General features: G+C 28.6%; 3 protein-coding genes and 1 long non-coding RNA gene across 4 annotated transcripts in view; all 4 read right to left on the reverse strand.

The window, feature by feature from the left end:
• Nucleotides 1-322, reverse strand: part of LOC136085133 (uncharacterized) — a 2,547-nt gene extending 2,225 nt beyond the window's left edge. The window contains exon 1 of the long non-coding RNA XR_010641106.1: nucleotides 280-322. This is a non-coding gene — a long non-coding RNA (uncharacterized LOC136085133). The remainder of the gene's footprint in view (nucleotides 1-279) is intronic.
• A 4,934-nt stretch (nucleotides 323-5,256) lies between these two features.
• On the reverse strand, nucleotides 5,257-7,081 carry LOC101239029 (muscarinic acetylcholine receptor M3). Its single transcript, XM_065806117.1, is given in 1 exon segment — nucleotides 5,257-7,081. A coding segment is annotated over 1 exon segment (1,086 nt). The 5' UTR covers nucleotides 6,979-7,081; the 3' UTR covers nucleotides 5,257-5,892.
• Nucleotides 7,082-16,776: 9,695 nt separating this feature from the next.
• On the reverse strand, nucleotides 16,777-18,224 carry LOC105846994 (muscarinic acetylcholine receptor M3). The gene has a single exon (XM_065806119.1). The coding sequence runs from the start codon at nucleotides 18,222-18,224 to the stop codon at nucleotides 17,157-17,159; it is 1,068 nt and encodes a 355-aa protein (XP_065662191.1). The 3' UTR covers nucleotides 16,777-17,156.
• A 64-nt stretch (nucleotides 18,225-18,288) lies between these two features.
• The window catches only part of LOC100200345 (general transcription and DNA repair factor IIH helicase subunit XPD), a 69,058-nt gene continuing 64,974 nt past the window's right edge, over nucleotides 18,289-22,372 (reverse strand). The window contains exons 30-32 of the mRNA XM_065806118.1: nucleotides 18,881-18,931; nucleotides 18,741-18,785; nucleotides 18,289-18,663 (exon numbers count right to left, since the gene is read on the reverse strand). Coding sequence (XP_065662190.1) covers nucleotides 18,574-18,663; nucleotides 18,741-18,785; nucleotides 18,881-18,931 — 186 coding nt within the window. The 3' untranslated portion in view covers nucleotides 18,289-18,573. The remainder of the gene's footprint in view (nucleotides 18,664-18,740; nucleotides 18,786-18,880; nucleotides 18,932-22,372) is intronic.

Raw genomic sequence — 22,372 nt, forward strand, 5'->3', positions numbered from 1 at the left:
TCCTCATTTAAGCAAAAAATACAAAAAAGATAAAAGGTTCATCTTGCTAAAGAAATTTAAATTATAAAATTTCTACGCTCAAAAATATTTTAAAAAAGGTTTAAAAATTGTAAACAAAAACACTAAAGTTGCTTTAGCTGAAAGTAGATATTATTCACAATCAGAGGTCTTGTATTTTATTTGAAAAATTTCTTCCTACAGCTACAAGTTATTTTCAAAATAATTTCATGAAAAAACTAGTTAAAAACCTATTTAATTATCTAAAATTGAACAAACTACTCGTTGTCAATGATTAGTTTTTATAACGCTGTTACCGTAGCCATTTTAAAAATTCTTCAATAAATGTAATTCCATTGCGCATGCGTATAATAACTTTCCTCCTGCAAACGACCGTGCTCAAATGACTTTTCTAAGTAATTGTTAATAAGAATATTATCGATGGCAGTGGCAGAAGTTCTATTTACCCGAATTATTAATTACAGACAAACATTGTATTTAAATAACATGTCAAAAAATATTTTTGTTATAGGAAATTTGTGATATGTTAAAGCGTTCAAATTTATATCATCAACGATATATAATTTTTTTCTTTCCTTGTTTATTTTTAAAATACAATTTTCGATAAAATCTTGAAATGGACTAATTTTACCACTTGGCGGTTGGTATATACATCCAATTATAATGTTTTTATTTTTTTATAATTACCTCGATAAAAAAGCCTTTCATAGTTATTATTTGCAACACAAAATTGCCTTTTTATTTTAAAATAATACTTTTCAAGTATATGAATAAATAGTTCCCGCTTTTTTTATTTCCTCGTGGTTGGGTAATTAGTTTGTAATTTAACAAACTGTAATTAGAGTTCGATTCCAATGGACTTTCTGATTCATCCCAAGTCTCTGACAGAGATATGACGTAGACGTGTAATTTTCAATATCTAAAAATTCTTTAAATTTCTCAATATTTTGACGCATGCTTCTTGTGTTCAAGTGTAATATAGAAAAAGAATTTATATATTTTTTAATTTTAAATTCATAGGGATCAAAATATGGTGTTTTTATTGAACTCATTTGAGTTGCTTGAAAAATATTTAAGTTTTCTTCAGAAGGATTATTAAAAAGATTGTCCTCAAAAGGATCAGAATTTAAATTTTCAAAATCAACATTCTTTAAAACATTAATCGTCATTTTTTATGAATAAAAGAATAATCTTATATATGAAAAATTTTTTAATAAAAGTATTTTTTATTTATTCATTATTTTTTTTTTATATAATATACAAATTTTCACTTCCGCTCGATTTGTCTTGTTTGAATACATGAACTAATAGTTTATTACAAATAACTTTGGCAAAATAACCGTTTTACCTATGGGTTTTTGCCTGAGCAAAAAACTCTTTGCGAATTTTTCTCGTCGTCTCACTAAAATCTTCATTAATATAATATTCTTACCTAATAAATATAAATATTCGTACCTTTTAGTTTAGAGACTTTTTTCATTATTATTTTTGAATCTTCGAAATCGTGCAGTTTTAAAACAGCAGTTCTCTCTCGACCAGAATTAACTTTGCCAACTCTATGTGCATGTTCGACTTTTATTTCTCGATCAATTTCAAGCTTTTCAACAAACAATTTCTTCACTTAAGTTTTGGTGACTTCCCAATCTTTCTAGTCAAAACTTTTGCATCGTTTTTCCAGAATTTATTTTTGTTAATAATAAAAATGTTAACCAATGACCAATTCAACTCAGTGTTCCCCTTGTCTCTGTTTGCTAATTAAAGTGATTAAAAAAAGTGAAATACCTTTTTATAACTTGGTTATAGCTTGGTTGGTTATAACTGGGTACTTCAATAAATCATTTAGTATTTTTATCAATTATGGTTCTAACTTTAATTTAGATATGCATTTCTGTCACAAAAATATGGTCATTTTAAGTGCATCACAACCTTTTTGGCTTTATAAACAATGACAAAAATTGTTTGGGACGTTTGGGAGCGATTTAAAAGACTGCCATAAATCCGAGCCAAAACTAGTTTTTGAAATCTAAAAATGTTTTTTTTTTGGTAAAATATTGTAGAGTTATATTGTAATGTACTAACATCTTTTAGTTTTACTATGTTTAACAAGATAATACTAAAAAGAAAAATTTGATTCAATAAACAACTTTGTTGTACCAAAATCTTATTCAAAATTCTTATTCAATTCAGAATCGCGGACCATTTTTGCCGAGAAGAATATTTTACTTAATCGGTTTGAAATTAAATCAAAGCGGTGTTTATTACACACAGATTTTGATTTATCTTGTTTTAAGTGTTGCTTTTTTACATTGATCAATAAAATCATCTAACATACTACATCAACTAAAAAACTTATTATAAAAAAATAATTAATTTAATTCAACCTAAACTACCCTGTAAGTTTAAAAACTAAATTAAATAATTGCTGAAACTAATTATTATTGTTATTATTGTTATTATTATTATTGTTATTATTATTATTATTATTATTATTATTATTATTATTATTGTTATTATTATTATTATTATTGTTATTATTGTTATTATTATTATTATTATTGTTATTATTGTTATTATTATTATTATTATTATTATTATTATTGTTATTATTATTATTATTATTATTATTATTATTATTATTATTATTATTATTATGGTGAAATACATAATAATAATAATTATAATTAATCGCATTTTTTTTTACTTTTATCTCAACTTTTTAGTTCTTTCTTTTTCTTCTTTTTTTGTTTGTAAAAAAAAATATTATTAAGCCAAACTGAATGTTGCTTTGCATTTCTTAAAGATTTTTCTAATCTTTCAACTCTTTTATATTTTTATACGGAATTAGGTTAGTAGTTCCTAATTAAAAAAAGATTAATACTTATTTTTTTATTTTTCATTTTTAAGAGGGGGAGTTTTAAGGTTAAAAAACCACATGTAACTTATAAACAATGCAGTATTTATAACAAGTTTTTTTATTTATTTTTTCGCATAAACCTTGTAGGGTGACAGGAATAGTGTCAAAAAATGAACTTCAGAATAGTGTCGAACATACCAATGTCGCAAAAAAAAGGAATAGTGTCGCGAATGAATTTAATGGGAAGTGTCAAAAACAAAAAAAGAAATAGTGTAGCAAATGAATTTAATGAGTAGTGCTGAAAACATAAAAAAGGAATTGTGTCGCAAATAGTAAAAACGGAGTAGTAAATAGTTAATTTCAGCTATTGCTCACTCGTTTTGCTTATCTTTATAGCATACGGCTTTTACAAAAAAAAAAAAAAAAAAAAAGATGAAAAAATAATGAAAGAAAAGATTACTACCAAACTCCAAACCCTCAGTCAATGTGGCGGCACTCCTTTGCGGCAGCTGGCTATAAGATAGTTGGTGTATGTACTGAAGCCCCCGGCCGCAGCTTATTTCAGTATGACATCAGACATGTTTCACATATTTATAGTTATTATTATTTTTTTATTTTTGTTACAATTCATTAAACTCCTTTAGGACTTTAGTCATTTTTCTATTTTCGACATTATTTATTAAATTCATTTGCAACACTACTGTTTTTTTTTTGTTTTCAACACTCTCAACACTGATTTTAATATTTGTGACACTATTTCTTTTTTTTGTTATCGACACTGTTCATTAAACTCCCTTGCGACATTATTCCTATTTTATTTTCGACACTCTTCATTAAACTCATTTGCGACATTATTCCTTATTCTGTTAACCGACAATCAATAATGCGACAATTTGCAACACTATTCTTTTTTCACATTTTCGAAAATCAAATTTGCCACAATAAAAATTTGCAACATACAAAATCTTGCGACACTATTCCACTACACCACCTTGTACTCGTACATAAATTTTGTACGCATTAAATATTTTAACCCAGTTGCAAAGCTTGGAGAAGAATGAACTTTAGAATGTGGTTTTTCCAATAGTGACCGTAAAACCATCTTTCGAATTAGCAGGGCTATGAAGTAATACAATACAGCATACAAATAGACTAGAGTATTTTCTTTAAGTTATACTTCAAGATTTGATTGCAAACCTTTATATTTTATAGAACCTGTTGTCTTTAGAATCCCCTAATACTGCTTATTGATTCTCATAGATTGTTGTATAGAATTTTCAATTGTATAAAGTTAACGCTGCTTCTTTAATTGGCTTGTCTGGGGTTTGGTGCAAGAGCGTACTGTGTAAAATCTCAATAAAGATATTTTACACATTACTCTGCAGTGATGTTATCATCAAGCTCACAGGTGATATCTTCTTTTATAGTTTTTATATGAAATATGTTTGTTCTCTTTTTAGAACTTTTTACAATTTCCATTTTAACTCTTCTAACTTTAATAGTATCAACTGCTCAACATTTCGGGCGTTAATTACTTTGTTTTGGATTAAGAAAGGAATTGTCTTAATAAGGTTTTAAAAAGTATGAAATCAAAAAAGTTGTTGCCTTTAATGAAATATTTTTATTTGTTTTTTACCGCAACCAAAATCTTCCGTGCCGTTTCTTTAATATTACAAATACCCATCTCATACTTTGAAATCAAAGCATTTTTCTTCTTTTAGACAGTAACACAAGAAAGTTCAAAGATTGTATAAAGCTATATTTAAAAACAAAAATTGCATTGTAGTTTGGTCAATTATAGAGCGACAGTGATGAATTTAGCAGGCATTTGGTTTATGGCAACCATAACAAGATTCGATCATAGAGCGTCTTGTATAATAACAGTGCTTTATTGTGTCGTTGCGTTTTACAAATCAAGTCTATACCACGTAGAAATTCACAAATCGTACAATAGGAATTATGCAAACAAAAAATCAGAATGTTCTACGCTGGAAATAAATGGGAAACTTAGTTAAAATCTTGCCGACAACAGATAGTTTCAATTAAATTATCCTGAAACTACACCTGCAAACCTACAATTGAAATAAAAAAATAAAAATAAAAAAACAACTCGTAGCTAATGCAATAAATAAATCTAGTTTTACAAATATTTTTGCGGAGAAAAAAACAAAAGCAAGTTTTCGACAAAAGTAAATTCCGTCAAAAATTAAACATCGTAAATAAATAAAGTAAACAAATGTATTTAAAATTTCATTTATTTGTTTAACTAGGTATAGTTTATATTTAAAGTTTAAAAGGTATAGGTTACTAAATGTTATTAAAAGTTTAAAAGGTTACAACAAAATCCTTAGTAAAATTACTAGATAAAAAAAATTTTGTTTTAATTTTACTTTTAAGAAAATGTAGTTATACTAGTCCGTCTTAAAGAAGTCCCAAAAAATGTACTACAATTTATTGAAATGAGTAGGTCTAATATCAAGGGGCGATTATAGGAACAAATAAAAGGTAGGGGAGGCTGGGGAGGCTGGGGGGGGGGTGCGTGAATCCTTAATGACAACCAACTGCTTTCTAAAAAAAAGTCTTCAAAACAAAAAATCACCCGACTGAAATACATCAAATGCTCGACTAACCGACAATAATCTTCAAAAAAAACCCTGTAACTTGAAGCTCACCTAGGTGGAGAATTTTTTTAAGAAACTTTTCCCCCTCCTCCGTAAAATCGACCCTGCTAATATCTTGTTTATATAACACACCAGCCTGAAAATATTTAAATAAGACAAATTATATAATATATAATTTGTCGCGAATATTATCTATCATATTATGATAGATAATATTCGCGCTGGTCTGGCGATAATTGTCCTTACACAGTTTTTTTTCATGAGTTCAAATTGTAAAGTAACTGCCGTTACTAGCGTCGGATATTTTCTTAATAAACGCAAATTGTATTTAAATTTAAAAATTTACGGAAAAAAAAAAAAAAAATTACAAAAGCATTTTTATTACAGAACCGCTACAAACTATTCATTATGATTTATATTTCTTTTTCTAAACAAAAACATTGATTTAAAAGCAGCTTTAAACTTTTTATTTCCCAATGCGTAACAAAAAGGATTTACTAGAGAGTTAATGTAACAAAACAAATATCCAAAATTCCATAAAGGAGCTGTAACACAGGTATTACAAAATGTTGATATAATTGAAAACGCATTGAAAGGAAGCCAGGTGATTGCGTATGCAAGGATAATTAGAATTTATAACCTTTTTGTTCTGTCGTAGTTTTTATATTTAATTTTTGGTACAGTCTGACAAGCCTTACTTAACTCTTTATTATTTACAGTTGAATCAACCTTAAGACAAGTATTTGATTGGGTAACAGAGTCGCAGCTAACCGAGGTAACAGCAAAATCGCTAAAATAGTTTGGCGTTTTAACTCTATCAACTGTACGTTTACGTTTTAGCAAAAAAGTATACATTCTAATATACATAAAAAACATCGTTAACAATGGGACGTAATAGGCAGATAATGCGGTAAAAACTGCCACGAAAACACTATCAGTAAGAAATCGAATATAACATTTATCTTCAGGAACATCTTGTTTACCAGCAATATAAGGGTAGGATATTATCCACGGAACCCAAAGTACAAATGACAAAAACCATACAAAAAATATAACATACTTTAGACGTAAATTTCGCACTGATCTGTAAATTAAAGGAACTCTAATCAACAGATATCTATCAATTGATATAACAAGTAAGTGGGCTACACTTGCTTGACTGCACCAATAATCTGTCGATAACCAAAAGTTACATGTAATTTTACCCATTGGCCAATATCCGTAGACCAAATAAACTGTATAAAAATTGATAGAAACGGCACTTATCCAAGTGTCTGCTACTGCTAGTGACAATATCAACCAATTTGAAGCAGTTCGAAGACCCTGATTTTTGACATAAGCAATAAAAACACAAATGTTTGCAGTTGTTGCAATAAAACTAATAAGTGCGAGTCCAAACACCAAGAAACCTTATTCCGTGCTACTAAAGCGAGAATTTAATAGTTTAGAACCGTAAGTCACATTTTTAACTAGCATTTTTAACATTGAAAACCAACATAACTGTTAAAGAATAAGTCTTATAGATATTTTATTTGCAAAACAATGTTACTAAAAAAACAAACTATTTAATGTTTTTAAAAACAAAACTAATTCATTTTAAAGAAACGTTTTCTATTAAAATTTGAATAGAAGTAAACATTGAAAACCAAAAAAACAAGTTGCAGAGAGCAAACATTTACACTTCCTGTTCAACTAAAAGCACCTGCTAAAAAAGCGTCACTCTTATACATCAATAGTAAAAAACTTAATTGATAAATTTTTATTTGAGCCACAAACTTATTTAAAAATAAATTTTAACAAGATTATTAGAATCTTTTTAAAATTCTTTACATTAAAATTTGTGCAGCAAAATGAATACGTTTTAAGAATTCTTCTGACTGTAATTTTTGTTTTTAAAACATCCTTACTTCCAACTAGGCTGCAAGCAACCACTATTAGAGTTTGAAGTTACTGGAAGAGAAAAGATGAAGTTTATAAAGCAATATAACGATTAATGGGCGACTTAAAAGATTGCAATCAGGAAAACAAGAAGAAGGGAGCGAATACCCAAGATCTGATATTCGAGAAAAAATACCAAACGAATAAGAATTTTTATAGCACTTAGGAACAGTCGAAGTAAAAGAATAAGACTTAATTGAATAACGAGTAACACGAGAATAAATTTTAGTAGATTGCCCAAGAGACGCTAGCTCTTTAGAGCAGCGCCCATTATAGTATTTGTAGAAAAGGGAAAGAGAAGCAACATTACGACAATGTAACAATGGTTAAAGGTTGGCTGTAAGTGCAAGTCTAACTATGATTACAATGCGTTTTTGCACCTTATCTAAAAGAGAAAGCGCATAATTCGAAGATCTGCTCCAAATATGGCAACATTATTCCACACAAGGACGGATTTGAGATTTAAAGAAATAAAGAATAGAATCTGGAGTAATAAATTGGCAAGCATCATAAGGGCAAACATAACAGATGCTAATTTTGCAAAAAAAATTGAGGTTTATCTGAGTTAAAATTCACCAGCTGCTGAGAGCCCCATGGTGTAGCAGAAGTAAGATCTTTTTCTAGTCCCCTCCAAGCCGTTAGAGAGCGTTGGCTTCTTTTCAAGACAAGAATAATTTGTAGTATCATCAGCAAACAATGCCAACTTAGATGTGAGAATTTCTGGGAGAATAATAATATAAATTTAAAAAAGTATAGGGCCAAGAATAGAATCGTGAGAAACTCTTACAATAAATTATAACAAGAAATAAAAAGAGTGCTTTTCCTTGGACACAACTTTTATACTACTATTGAAAAGAAAAGATTCAATAATTTTATAGGTGTTACCTAATACACTGTAAGAAGAGATCTTACAGAAAAGACCGTCATGCCAAACTTTATCAAAGGTTTTAGAAATGTTGAGAGCAATAGTCTTAACCTCTACACATTTATCTAATGCGCCATAAAACCTATCAGTTATTACTATTTACAAATCAACAATAAAACAAGAAGATTGAAATCCATATTGTTTATCAGAAAGTTATTTGATATAAATAAGAGAATAAGTGTTTGTTAATTAAAGACTCCAAACCTTGCATATGATAGTAAGAAGACTAATGGTAGTTAGACGAGTCAGATTGTTCTCCATAATTTTTGAAAAAAGGGATAATAGATACCACTTTCCAGCAGACTGGAAAGTAAGACTTTGATAAGCATTTGTTAAATAGTTTTAAAAGTATAGACGACAGCTCTGGGAAACACTTTTGCAAGACTGTAACTGGTATGTTGTCAGGACCACAAGCTGTAGAAGAGTCTAAGCAGAAAATCACTTTAGATACAGAAGCTGGAAGCTGGAATGATACAATTGATCAACCTGTTTGTCGGCTTTATCAGGTAGGATGTGATTAGCGGAATCAAGAGTTTGATGAAACTTTCTTAGCAAACAATTTAGTTTTGTTTTTAGGTGAGATAACAAAATCTGAACCATGAAAGAGAGATGGAATAACAAATTCGCCCTAATTATAGACACTGTTAAAGATTCTCCAGAAGTATCTGCAGCCTAATTTTTGAGATGAAATACGAAATTTCGTGACCTTAGAATAGCGGGCTTTGACGTTAGACAAAAACTTTTTACAATGATTTCTAGCAATAGTAAAAAGATGTCTGCTTTCTAGAGAATCGTTTTGTAAATAGATATGGAGGCAATGGTTACGATTGAAAATTACAGCAGTACAATACAAGGAAAACTATAAAGAAAAGTGAATACAGTAGTACTCAGTACACTATCTAATAATCCAAGCAATTGTCTTATTATTATTAATAAACCCTAAGCCGTAACAAAGAGCTCCGAATGTAGCCTCGACAATACACACAAAAATTACAAACAGGGACACCATCCATGCGCAACATGGCACTGTTAGTACTCTTATATTTTACAACTGTTGATGGAATCAGCCTCTATGAAAACTGCCACAGAGTACAATAAACCTGACTACCAGCCGGCCTCAGAACCATAAAACTGAATTTTAGAGCTGTACCCTTATTAAGAGATATAAGAATGAGTTGCCTATTCATAAAAATAGAGACACAGGCAAAACCGATGCAATGAGTCAAGAATGATTTAGCATTTAACATCCTAAACTGGAAACAATGTTTATAAATACATCTACGCCAAACTATTAGATAAAAAAGGGATGCAAAGCTGGTCAACAAATAGAATCTGTTTACCCTATAAGTCTTTGCCTAGGAAGTCTTTTACAAGACAGTAGCTCAATGCAGTTAACACCTGCCTAAGATGAGTTTTTTTATCGAGACACTATCTCTTGCCTTTACTCAATTAAGAGCCCTAAAGCAGAAGATTTTCAAGTCGGAGTTTGTTTCACTTAGCCTTTGCCTAAAAATCAAACCATACAAATCAGCAGGGCGTAGGCCAGGTAGTACTGGGTTACATGATACCAGTAGCAGGATGATCGTGATGATTCTGATCCTGACATGAAAGTTAATCAACAGTCAGTAAAGACATGCTAAATCCGTCCTCCTAAAAAATAGTTAAACACACTTAAACAAATAAAATAAAATGAAATGAAAAAATACGAAAAAAGAAAAAAATAATAATACAATATAATAATTGCAATAATGTGCCTTTTGTTGCAAAAATTTCTTCGAAATCTAAAATATCAAAAATTAGCCCAAGTTATTTTAAAATAATAATAATCTCAAAATACAATGACATATGTTAAAAAAAAGAAACAATTGTTTTAAACAAATAAACCTACTTGAACAACCTCGTCAATGGATAAATTACAATTGCAAGGCTTTAAGTGTTTCTGCAAATAAAAAACTAAAACTAAATGGAAAATATTAAATAAATTTAGAGTAACAAGAAATTCAAAGTAAAAATGAAAGTATAATGTAAGTCATTAAAACGTCTCTAAGAGCCATATTGATATTTTGAAAAAACATAATCTTACTAGGTAATTAACAAAAGTTCAATATCAAAGATAATAGAAAGCTGAAAATATCTATATAATACCTCAAAGAAGAAACATCTTGCAGTAATAGTGGTACTAATTACGTCACTAATACTTTAAAAACCCACGTTTAATTTTTTCATCACGTAAAACACTCATTCAAAATGCTAAAATATAAAATTGTCATTCTTGCATTTTAAATGTTTTTCTTTTCCTCCAAAATTTGGCAACAGAAGGTTGTTCTAAGCATCTAAATGCAATAAGGAACGGTAATGATAAAGAATTGGTCAAAATGGAAGAATCAACTAAAACAAAAAAAAACAAAAAAAAAAGCGATGTTTACATAAAAAAAAGCATTGATCAATCAATGAAGGACTGATAAACGATGAATTATGTCTAAAGACTTTGAAACAAACTTGATTAATGATTTTGGATGGATTGAAAAAATTTCAGTAAACCACTTAATTTATCAAAGCTTGCTCTAAACAGGAAAAAAAATTAAACAAAAACCCTTTACTTCCTAAATCCTCTAAAGTAAAAAAGAAATTATTGTACTTAAGTTTCTACCAGCAAGTTGTTAACAGCAACTAAAGTACATAAATAGCAACAGAACAAAATTTATGTAGGAACTTATTTAGAGTATTGATACCTGTTTTCTTTAGTAATAAAATTTAATACAAAAATTGTATTAATAGAGCTACACCTAAGTATAAACTTTTGGAACTTTGCTGACGCTTTCAGTAACTTGAAACTAGTGGTAATTCAGGAATTTTTAATGCATCAGATATGACACTTTCAGACATTAGACAAACACCGAATTTAAGTATGTTTATGTTTATGTTAAAAGAGGATATTTTTGGAAAAATCGGAGTGATTAGAGCCTGGCAACAAAAATGCCCCAAAAGATTAACTCATCCTGCCACCAACATAAGGGCAAAAAAACTTTTATAATCTTTTAACTTTCAAAAGTTATGAATTCACCTCATTTTGAAGTAATTGAGGTGAAAACTTCACGCGATCATAACTTTTTAACATTAAAAGATTATTAGCTGAAAAGCCAGTAAATATAGTCGTAAATAAAATAAATATAAGTATAAACAGGTAAAAAAATATTTTAATAACGAATTGCCCTCAGTTTGGGGTGGGGAAAGCGAACTTTTTTGGGAAATTTTCTTTCTAGGCTCCTATCACTTTTATTTAAAAAAAATGTTCTCGTTTGACATAAGCATAGACATAGTTAAATTTTGAGTTTGCACGGTGCCTGGAAGTCTCATACCTGTAACAACCAAAAATACTGCCTATGCAACTGTTTTAACCTCAATATAAGAACTTACTTCAAAAACCACGAGCTTTATAATAACTAAAAATCCACATAAAAGAAAATATTTTTAAGTACCATCAAATTTTCATAGAACATTTGTATAAAAAAAAGTTGACAATTAAATTGTAAGTTTACACAAACTAGTTATTACTAGTTTCAGAGATTTACCAGAAAAGTGAAAAATACGCCAAATAATATTTTTTTAAGAATTGACTCCTTGAACATTTCTCACACTAAAATTACAGGAAATTCTTTAAACTTGGAAGAAAACAAATATATAAATCTAAAAAGACACCATACAATACTGACCTGTATAAGGTTTTTATTTGAATAAAGCAGTGATAGTACCACATAAGGCTTTGTCAGACAATATCCCAAGAAATAGTTTATACATTTAAAAGAAAAAGCCTTTTAACATTATTTAAAACTTTCAAATTATCAAACATTTATTTGGAGGATAAAAAATAATATATTCAATTTTATCAATATTTAGATAAAAATGGTTACTATTCAGCCATAAACTCTAACATCAGAGAAAGTATATGAATAACCTTTTTTATAAAGTGATTTATTAATGCATATAAGTTTAGTTCCTTCAGCAAAATGATAAATAATAGAATTTATTATGACAATAATAGAATTTATTATGACAAATCATAAATACAATAAATTAATACATTATCATGACAAGCCATAAATACATATTAAAATAGCAAAGACCCAAGAACATAACACTGACTAAATTAGAAACTCCCACCATATAAAATTATTTAATATTCTTAAGTACAAAATGGCACAGAGCTATCAAAGCATACACACACAAAAAATTTAAGCAAAATTAAATTCTTTTATTCTCCGAAATCCATCGCTGTCGATGGCAGTAGACAGTAGCCTGTCGTCATGTTATTCCACATGTGGCTGTGTGTGACACTGTAGAATGAGAACTTTCCACATTGTATTTGTTTTTTTATTTAAATCTAATTCTCCTTTGCAAATGAAAAAAATTCTTCAAATTTTTTATTGCTTGTTTGAAGCCAATTTGTAAATTACTAGGCAAAAAAAATATTAAAGTCTTTCAAACACTGAACAACCAGAATCAAACAAGTAAATGATTTTAAAAGTTTTGTTTCAAAATAATCCAAGTTATCTAATATTTTGTTCAAATTGTTTCCATCCCAGCCTCTACCTTGATAGCCTCGTTGAATGACATTTATTGTCTTTAGACAACCATCAAACCTAGGCTAGATAATTAACATAACTTTTCAAGCAGTGAAATAAAGCCAGTTAACAAATGAAGTTCAAGTGAAGGAACCTGTTGCTTAACTTACTATCTGGATCTAGAACAAAATACAAAATTTAAGAATTGATGCAGCTCATGAAATCTTTTATAGATAATTTCACTGATTTGTTTTCTAAATATTTACCGTACCAATAGTTAATACTACCTAGTAGTCATTTTGTCCCTGAATTTAATGTGGATATTTCTTCGCACCATAACAAGCTTTTTTTCCAGAATGTTTAGCCAAGTAGTACATTTCCACATTTTAAGTCAAAAGCAACATAAAAATGAATACATTTCAAAAAACGTTTTTATAATTTGCCTCAAATTATTTTTATTATTTTTTTTTTGTTCTTTATTACATTTTATAACAATATGTTATTATTTTATAAAACTTACAAGCTAAAATAAAATAATATAAACAATTACAAGTGAAGATATTTAATATATATATATTAAAAAAGAACGCGGAAACTCGTAGATTACCGTATGGTCTTGTCGTTGAGTACCGCTGTAAAAAGGCGTTGCTTTTTTACATATTAAATATTTCACGTAGTAAATAAAAAAGTGTTTTGCGATAATAAAAGAATAAGAAGATTTAAATAAAAAAAAATTTACCAAAAAATAAAAAGTTCACAAAAAATTTCTTCAAGATAATTTGACAGATAATATAACAGCAATATAGACTTGCAGATCGTAAATAATTGAATAACAATCATTTCAAGAAAATCATATCAAGAAAAATACTAAAAAAAAAAAATTTCTTATAGATATTATAGACAGACTATATTATAGCAATACAGGCTTGCTTATCGTAAATAATTAAAATACAAATCATACAATTAAAATTATACGTTACAAATCATATAAGCCGATATAAATAACAGATAAAAAGTATTTCAAAAGGTTTTAAAAGTACATATATATATTGTTAATTTCAAAAACTACTTCTTTCAAATTTTTTTTTAAAGACATGTAATTTCATTCACAAGAAAAATCAAACTTATTTAAGACAATTTTTTGTCAAAGATAAAGTCCACGAAATGATATACAAAATTTACAATGATTATTTTTCGAAAATGGTTGCTTCAAAAAATCATCATTTTGTAGATCGCATATATTTTTTGTTTTTTTTTATAGATAAACTATGAAAAGGTGACGGAGAAAATTTCGTTTTACATTTGTACATAGTAATATAGTAATAGTAATATATTTAAATAAGCCCTCTTAGAAAAAATGACAAATAATTAAAAAGCAAACAAATAAATAATACAAAAATTTATGGTTTGTGAAATATAAACTTTAGGTAAAAAAAATCAATTGTTATTTCATAGCAAGTAAGTTGATATCAAAATTGAGAAAAAGGGAAAAAAGATTGTTTCCATTTAATTAAAGTTTACATCTATGACAAATAGTATCTAAACCAATATTTGTAGCTGCTAAAGCACGAATTAATTAATAAACGTTCAGCTCATCTTCAGTAAAAGATGTACTGTTTGTAGCTGTAGAAAAAAAATGATTGTCAATTCTATTCTTAAATGCGTTAACTGACGGAACCTTTTTGCATGGTGACGACAAATTATTCCAATCATTGACAATACGATTTGTAAAAAAATTTTGATGAGCATTACAATATGTGAGTTCACGCATTAGAACGTTGGATGATGATCTGCGAATTGGTGGATTATGTCAATTGATACTCTCAAAACCGTTTTCTTGCTTAAACTGTTGGATTAAGTCGTCACGTCTCCTGCGAGTTTTCAAAGTAGAAAAATCGAGCCGTCGACACCTTTCAGCATAAGGTAATCCTATTAAATCATGAGGTACTTTTGTTGCTTTGTGCTGAATTTTTTCAATTTCTTTGATGTCACCTTTTAAGTAAGGACACCAGACCGGAATAGCGAATTCCAGGTGCGGCCTAACATACGTAGTGTATAATTTACTCCAAAGCTTCATATCTCTTGATCTAAATGTTTTTTTAATAGGCCAAGTATCATATTCGCTTTAAGTGTTGCAACCTGTATGTGTTGATTGCATTTTAGATCATTAGATATAAAGATACCCAGGTCTCTCTCAATATCCGTTGCCTCAAGTGTAAGTGATGTATTTCCATTATTCATTAGTAGTAGTAGTAGTAGTAGTAGTAGTAGTAGTAGTAGTAGTAGTAGTAGTAGTAGTAGTAGTAGTAGTACAGCTCCATTATTCATTAGTAGTAGTAGTAGTAGTAGTAGTACTACAGCTCGCAACTTTCACTAAGGAAAGCTGCGAGCTGTAGTAACATTAGAGCTTATTGAGGCTCGCTTTAAAACTGTTGACAGTGGGAGAACCGATTACCTTATCTGGTAACATGTTTCATGCATTGGCAATACGATTGTTAAAAAAGTGGAAACGAGCTAAATTATTGCTGTACTTTTCACGGTGAAGTCGTTCTCTGTGTTTTGCTTTAGGTGGAATTGTGATGAGGGGAAAGTGCCAGTTGACTATGTCGATGTTATTAATAATTTTATATTTTTGGATGAGGTCACCTCGTTTACGACGTTCAACAAGAGAAGATAGGCTAAGTTGTAAACATCTGGACTTGTGGTCTAACTTTTTCAGTTTGTCTGGTATTTTTGTGGCTCTGCGCTGTATTAATTCAATAGTTTGTTCATCCTTCACCAAATGAGGGTTCCAAGCTGGAAGTGCAAACTCAAGTAAAGGACGGATGTAGGTGAATAGAGTTGTTTCCACAAAGAGGCATCACCAGTTTATAAATAAGAAATATTTCTCTGCAATATAATCCTGCAGCTCAACAGAGTAAAAAAAATCTATTACTGTTGACTCTCGATACTTTAACTACTCGATATCTCGAACTTTATTTCCGGTCCCTTGCACACTTGCTTGAGCCCAAGTTCTCTCGATATCTAGAATTTTTTTCCCAGCCCCCAGAGAGCGAGATATCGATTATTATTAATTTAAAAAATATCATTATTTTGTATATTATTAATTTATAAAAATTATATATGTATCATTAACAGCTGTAATATGTAATAATGTATCTTGTATTTGTAACGGAATATTTTAAGTTTCTTACTTCGTTAACTTTTTTTCTTCTTGTAAATATCTTATAAACTTTAAGACGATCATTTCTTAGCGGTACTCGACGACAAGACCGTATGGACTTCTACGAGTTCCCGCGTTCTTTTATTATTTAATAACGATCATTACGTGTATATATATATATATATATATATATATATATATATATATATATATATATATATATATATATATATATATATATATATTTATTATTATATATTTGTATTTTATATATTGTAACGAAAAGCTTATTTAAAATGCAATAAAAAAAATAAAATATCGAGAGTAGCTATCGTTTGTATGGACTTTAAATCTTCCAGAAAATTTATGGAAAGTTAAGTAAATTTCAAAGTAACTATTTCAATATTTTTTTGCTAGATTCTTTTTTCCTTACTTTTTAATTATATGTTTTTGTTGGTGCTATTATATTTCCTAATTATTATTTGTTTTATCGTTAGTATTGATACATTTTAATTTGTATTAATCTCTAAGTTCAAACTTTTGAACTGTGGGCGAAAATTAGATTGCAGTAATTTTGGATTTAACTTTGGAAAACTTGCCGACATTAAAAGGTTTCAATTAAATTATACTGAAGCTACGCCTGTAGCTTCAGTATAGATTAATGGGATTTTTTTTAATAAAAAACTCTCCTTAAATACAATAAATAATTCAAATTTTTTACGGATAAGATACAATAGCAGATGTTGTTTGAAAATCAAACAGAAAATTTCATGAAAAAATAAACATCGTTAAAAAAACTAATAAAGTTAAGAATTTGGTTAGGGTATCGTCGTTTCTAATAAAAGTTTAAAAAATAATTGTTACAAAACCATTATTAAAAATAACAAATAATTTAGTTTTTCTAATATAACTAAATCGCTTCTTTTTTATATACTTCTGACAAGTAAACGTTTGTACTCCTATTTCTAACAACTCAGAAGAAATTTTTGCTGAAGTTGCGATTTGAGTATTAATATAGAATTAAAAAAACAATAATTACAAAACCTTTTTTTTTTAACTTTCAAACATTTTTTTATTAGGAATTTATATTTCTTCCAAAAAACATGGATTTAAAGGTTGTTTTAAATCTTTTATTTCCAAAAGCATAACAAAAAGGGTTGACTAGCGAGTTAATATAACAAAACAAATATCCAAAATCCCATAATGGAGCTGTCACACAGGTGCTACAAAATGGTGAAATAACGGCAAACACATTATAAGGAAACCAGGTGATTGCGTATGCAGAGATAATTAGAATTAATAACTTTTTTGCTCTGTCGTAGTTTTTATACTTTATTTTTGATACGGTCTGACAAGTCTTACTTAACTCTTTATTATTTACAATTGAATCAACCTCAAGACAAGTATTTGTTTGAGTAACAGAGACGCAACTAACCGAGGGAACAACTAAATCACTAAAATATTGCGGTGCTTTAACTCTATTTACAATACGTTTACGTTTTTGCAGAAAAGTATATATTCTAATATACATAAAAACCATCATTAACAATGGAATATAATAGGCAGAACATGCTGTAAAAATTGTCAAGAAGACACTATCAGTAAGAAATTGAATATAGCACTTATCCTCAGGAACATCTTGTTTACCAGCAATATAAGGGTAAGATATTATCCACGGAACCCAAAGTACAAATGATAAAAACCATACAAAAAATATAACATACTTTAGACGTAAATTACTGCGCACAGATCTGTAAGCCAAAGGAACTCTAATCACCAGATATCTATCAACTGATATAACAAGTAAGTGGACTACACTTGCTTGACTGCACCAATAATCAGTTGATAGCCAAAAGTTACATGCTATTTTACCCAACGGCCAATTCCCGTAGACCAAATAAACTGTATAAAAATTTATAGAAACTGCACCTATCCAAGTGTCGGCTACTGCTAATGACAATATCAACCAATTTGAAGCAGTTCGAAGACTCTGATTTTTGACATAAGCAATAAAAACACAAATGTTTGCAATTGTCGCAATAAAACTAATAAGTGTTAGTCCAAACACTAAAAAACCTAACTCCGTGCTAGTAAACCGAGAATTTAATAATTCCGAATCGTTACTCACATTGGAAACTGACATAACTCAAGACAAGTTTTATAGATATTTTATTTGCAAAACCATGTTACGAATAAAATAAGCTGTCTTAAGTTTTCATAATCAAATTTAATTCATTTTAAAGATATGTTTTCTATTATTAAAATTTGAATACAGGTAAATATTTGAAAATGAAAAACTTTCTGTTGAGAACAAATTGCAAACAGAGCAAACATTTACACTTCAGGTTCAATCAAAAACACCTGTTTAAAGAATGGCACTCAAATTATATAGCAATAGAAAAAAACCTAATTGATCAGGGAAAATTCTGTTTGAGCCACAGTCTTGAATTAGTTTGTCATCAGAAGCTTTTAAAGCTTTTTTACATTAAAATTCAACCTTGTGCAGCAGAACGAATTCGTGCTTGGAACTCTTCCGACTGCACTTGGTCAACAGTCAGCAAAGACATACCCAATTGGTCCTCCTAAAAAAAATTAAATACATTTAAATAAGTAAAAAAAAGTATTTAAGAGAGGAAAAATAAAACAAATAAATAAATACGTGGGAGAACGGTTGCGCCATTTGTCGTAGAAATCGTTTCGAAACCTAAAATTTTACAAATTATTTCAAAACAATAACAAATTTAAAATAAAATGGCATATTAAAACAAGAAATAATTGCTTTAAACAAATGATTATTACTTGAACAGCCTCGTCAATAGATAAATTACAATTACAAGGCTTAAGGTGCTCCTACAAATAAATTAAAAAAAAAAACAACATCAAATAAAATTTAATCTAAATCAAAAATATCAAATAGTCTAAAAGAAAACTGAATCAAACGGCTACACAATAAAGAAATACTTTATTTGTTGTTGGAAATTTTATGTTAATTTATTTTTCTTAAACAAAAAATATGAAAAGCACTTATTATCAACTGTATTAACTTTATTAAAAAAAAGAAAAGTTAACATGTATAGGAGTGAATTTGCCAGACTTCTAATATATTAAAACTATTTGCAGTATAATAAACAATGCATTGGTTCACACCTGCCTGCAACCATTTTTTAGTTTTGCAATTTGACCCCGGCCATTGTCATACATCATTGGATTCGTTACATTGAGTAGAATTAGGGTAGATATGTCACCGAATTCATAAAATTCCTAGCAAAATATTTACGTTTTAGGGGCCGAAAGGGCCCAATTTAGGAATTTATCCCTCAAATTCAGGACGTAAGTAAAAAATAACTTGAAAATTTTTTTATATATATATATATATATATATATATATATATATATATATATATATATATATATATATATATATATATATATATATATATATATATATATATACACACACACATATATATACATATATATATATACATATTTGTTATATATATTTGTTTTTCTTTGTAGATAAATAAAAATACTTATATCGCATCCACAAAAAGAGTGTGATCATGACACAAACCGAAAAAAGATTTTTTATTTTTGCACTCACAAAACATCAAGACTATTAAATAAGCAAGCGATAAAAGAAAAAGTGTCCAATTTTGATTTAGATTGTAATGATAAAAAAAATCCACTCGGCATATGTGATAAATGTAGAAGTAATATACGTCGAAAAAATTTCTTGCCGGATTTAGTGATAGACTGGACTAAAAACGTCGTTACACCTTTAACCAGAAATTCTACTAGTTGTCAATGTAAAATATGCAAACTAACCAGTTTACGTGGAAGAACCGAAACAAGAAGAAGAAGTAGTGAGTTTTCCAAGTCGCGTGCACCCCACGAAAAAATATGTAAATCTTGTCTTTCAAACATCGGGAAGGAAAAGAAGCACAAATGTGGAAATAAAACGTTAGCTGTAAAAATATATGAAAATCTTCAAACCTCAGCTAAGGTTAAGGATCAGATTGCTTCTCAAGTCATCTCAGAAAAATCATATGAACAAGGATCAAAAAGAATTAAACTTTCTACGGTGCAAAACCTTTACAAATATCAGTAAGGCCCTTAAAAAATAAACCTAGACAGATCACCTTGATTGATTTATTAAGGATTCAATCAAGACTTACTTTGTGCAACAAGAAACTAATACAGCTAGCAAAAAAACTCAGGTAAGAACGATTTTTAAATAAAATATTTCTTACTATTTTTATGTAATTTAGTTAGCCTAAATGTATATATATAATTTTTTAATAGAACATCAATTAAAGGGAAAACTTGCATACAAGCAAACCTACAAAAAGTATTTCCAGTAATTGATAGTGCACTTGATTATCAAGAATTTGAATTTAAAAAAGGAAATTTAAAAGTAAAGGAAAATCTCCCTATTATTAAGTGCACCAATATTGAGGAGTTTGTAAATTTGCTTATTGTGATTAAAGAGGTGAATTTAAGCAATCGAACAGTCAAGCTCGGTTTTAATGGAGGAAGTGGCTTTCTGAAAGTAAATAATTTCATTCTAAATATGTTTATGAGAACTATGATTCACTCAAAACTAAAGAAAAATTGTAAAAATAAAAAATATCTTATTTTATATCTTTTTGAACCTATTGTCAGATGGTGAGAGCAAAGGTTTAGAACTTGACAAATACAATCATGAAGACAAAGCTACAATGAGTTCATATAAAGAACCTCAGAATTCAAAATATAAATAAGGTTCTGTAAAAGCTTCTTTTTTACTAGCTTTAGTTCCGAATGTTCCTGAAAGTCACTACAATGTTTCTATATTAATGAACTGTCTAAATTTAGATAAAATAAAACACTCATTTGTAGCTGATCTTAAGCTTCGTCAAACAATGTGTTTTTTATCTCCAAGCGCTATGGATACACAACCTTGCCATATATGCGAATGGAAACGAATGCAACCATTAAAAGAGAAGCTTAAAACTTTTGGTTCTTTAAAGGAACAGTACACAAAATTTTTTCAATCAGGTGCAATAAAACATAATGCTAAAGAATTTAGCAATGTTATTAATCCTCCATTGATATACGTAGAAACAAGCGACCTTTTAGTGGCAGATTATCTTTTCCCGACAGAGTTACACCTAATGGAGGGAGCTGTTAATCATATTTATGATCATATAGAGAAATGTGGTGGTGAAAACGAAGTGGCCAAAGTATCAATGATTTTAAACATTTCAAAAGAGGTCCAGAATAATGCCTTTAGTGGCAACGCCTCCCGTAAAATTCTTAAAAACTATTATAAGTACATGCGTGCATTGCCAATTAATTTAAAGCCATTGGCAGTGGGGCTTAGAATTTTAAACAATTTGGTTGAGTCTTGTTTTGGACAAAAACTTCATAACGATTTTCAAACACATATTAAAAACTTTGAAGTTCACTATAGAACACTTGTTGAAGACTATGGAATAACTATTTCATTGAAAATTCATTTTATTATATAACCTATAGGTGCTTTTTATGCAGTGCAGTAAGAGGGCGTGGATTAGGTTGCTACTCTGAACAAGCTGTTGAAGCAATTCATTACAGTTTTGATAATGAATCTTGTAATAGACTCAAAGTTTCCAAAAGTAACAGCTCCTTTTCTGAACATTTGAAAAAAGCTGTTTTAACGGAAAAATCAGTTTTAACGGAAAAAACCTTGTAAATATTGCAAATGGGAATCTATGTTTTAACTTTACTTAATTATAACTTTTTTATGATAATGTCACAAAAATATGTTTATTAATAAACAGAATCCTAATAATATAAAAACATTAGTTAATGTCAATGGTTTGTATATAATATATATAATAATGTAGTTGAATTTTACAAATGACATATTCATGACATCCATATCCAAACGATATATTCTATTTATGACTTATTTTCACAAATTAAATGACTATAACTTTTAAATAATTGATAAATTTGTTAACTAAATTTATTTAAAAAAATAAATAAAAAAAAATCCACGAATTTGGGAAAATATTCCTAAATTAGGCCCTTTTAGCCCCTAAAACATAAATATTTTGCTAAAAGGAATTTTATGATTTCGGTGACATATCAAACCTAAATCTACTCATTGTAACGAATCCAACGATGTATGACAATGTCCGGGGTCAAATCGCAAAACTAAAAAGTGGTTTCAGGCAGGTGTGGGTTGTTATAGAATAAAATACTAAACAATTAATAGGGATTTTTAATATAGTCAAAGAAGTGCAAATATTTTGTAGAGATCGA

Source organism: Hydra vulgaris, chromosome 09 (genome assembly GCF_038396675.1).
Source record: "Hydra vulgaris chromosome 09, alternate assembly HydraT2T_AEP".
NCBI lineage: Eukaryota > Metazoa > Cnidaria > Hydrozoa > Anthoathecata > Hydridae > Hydra > Hydra vulgaris.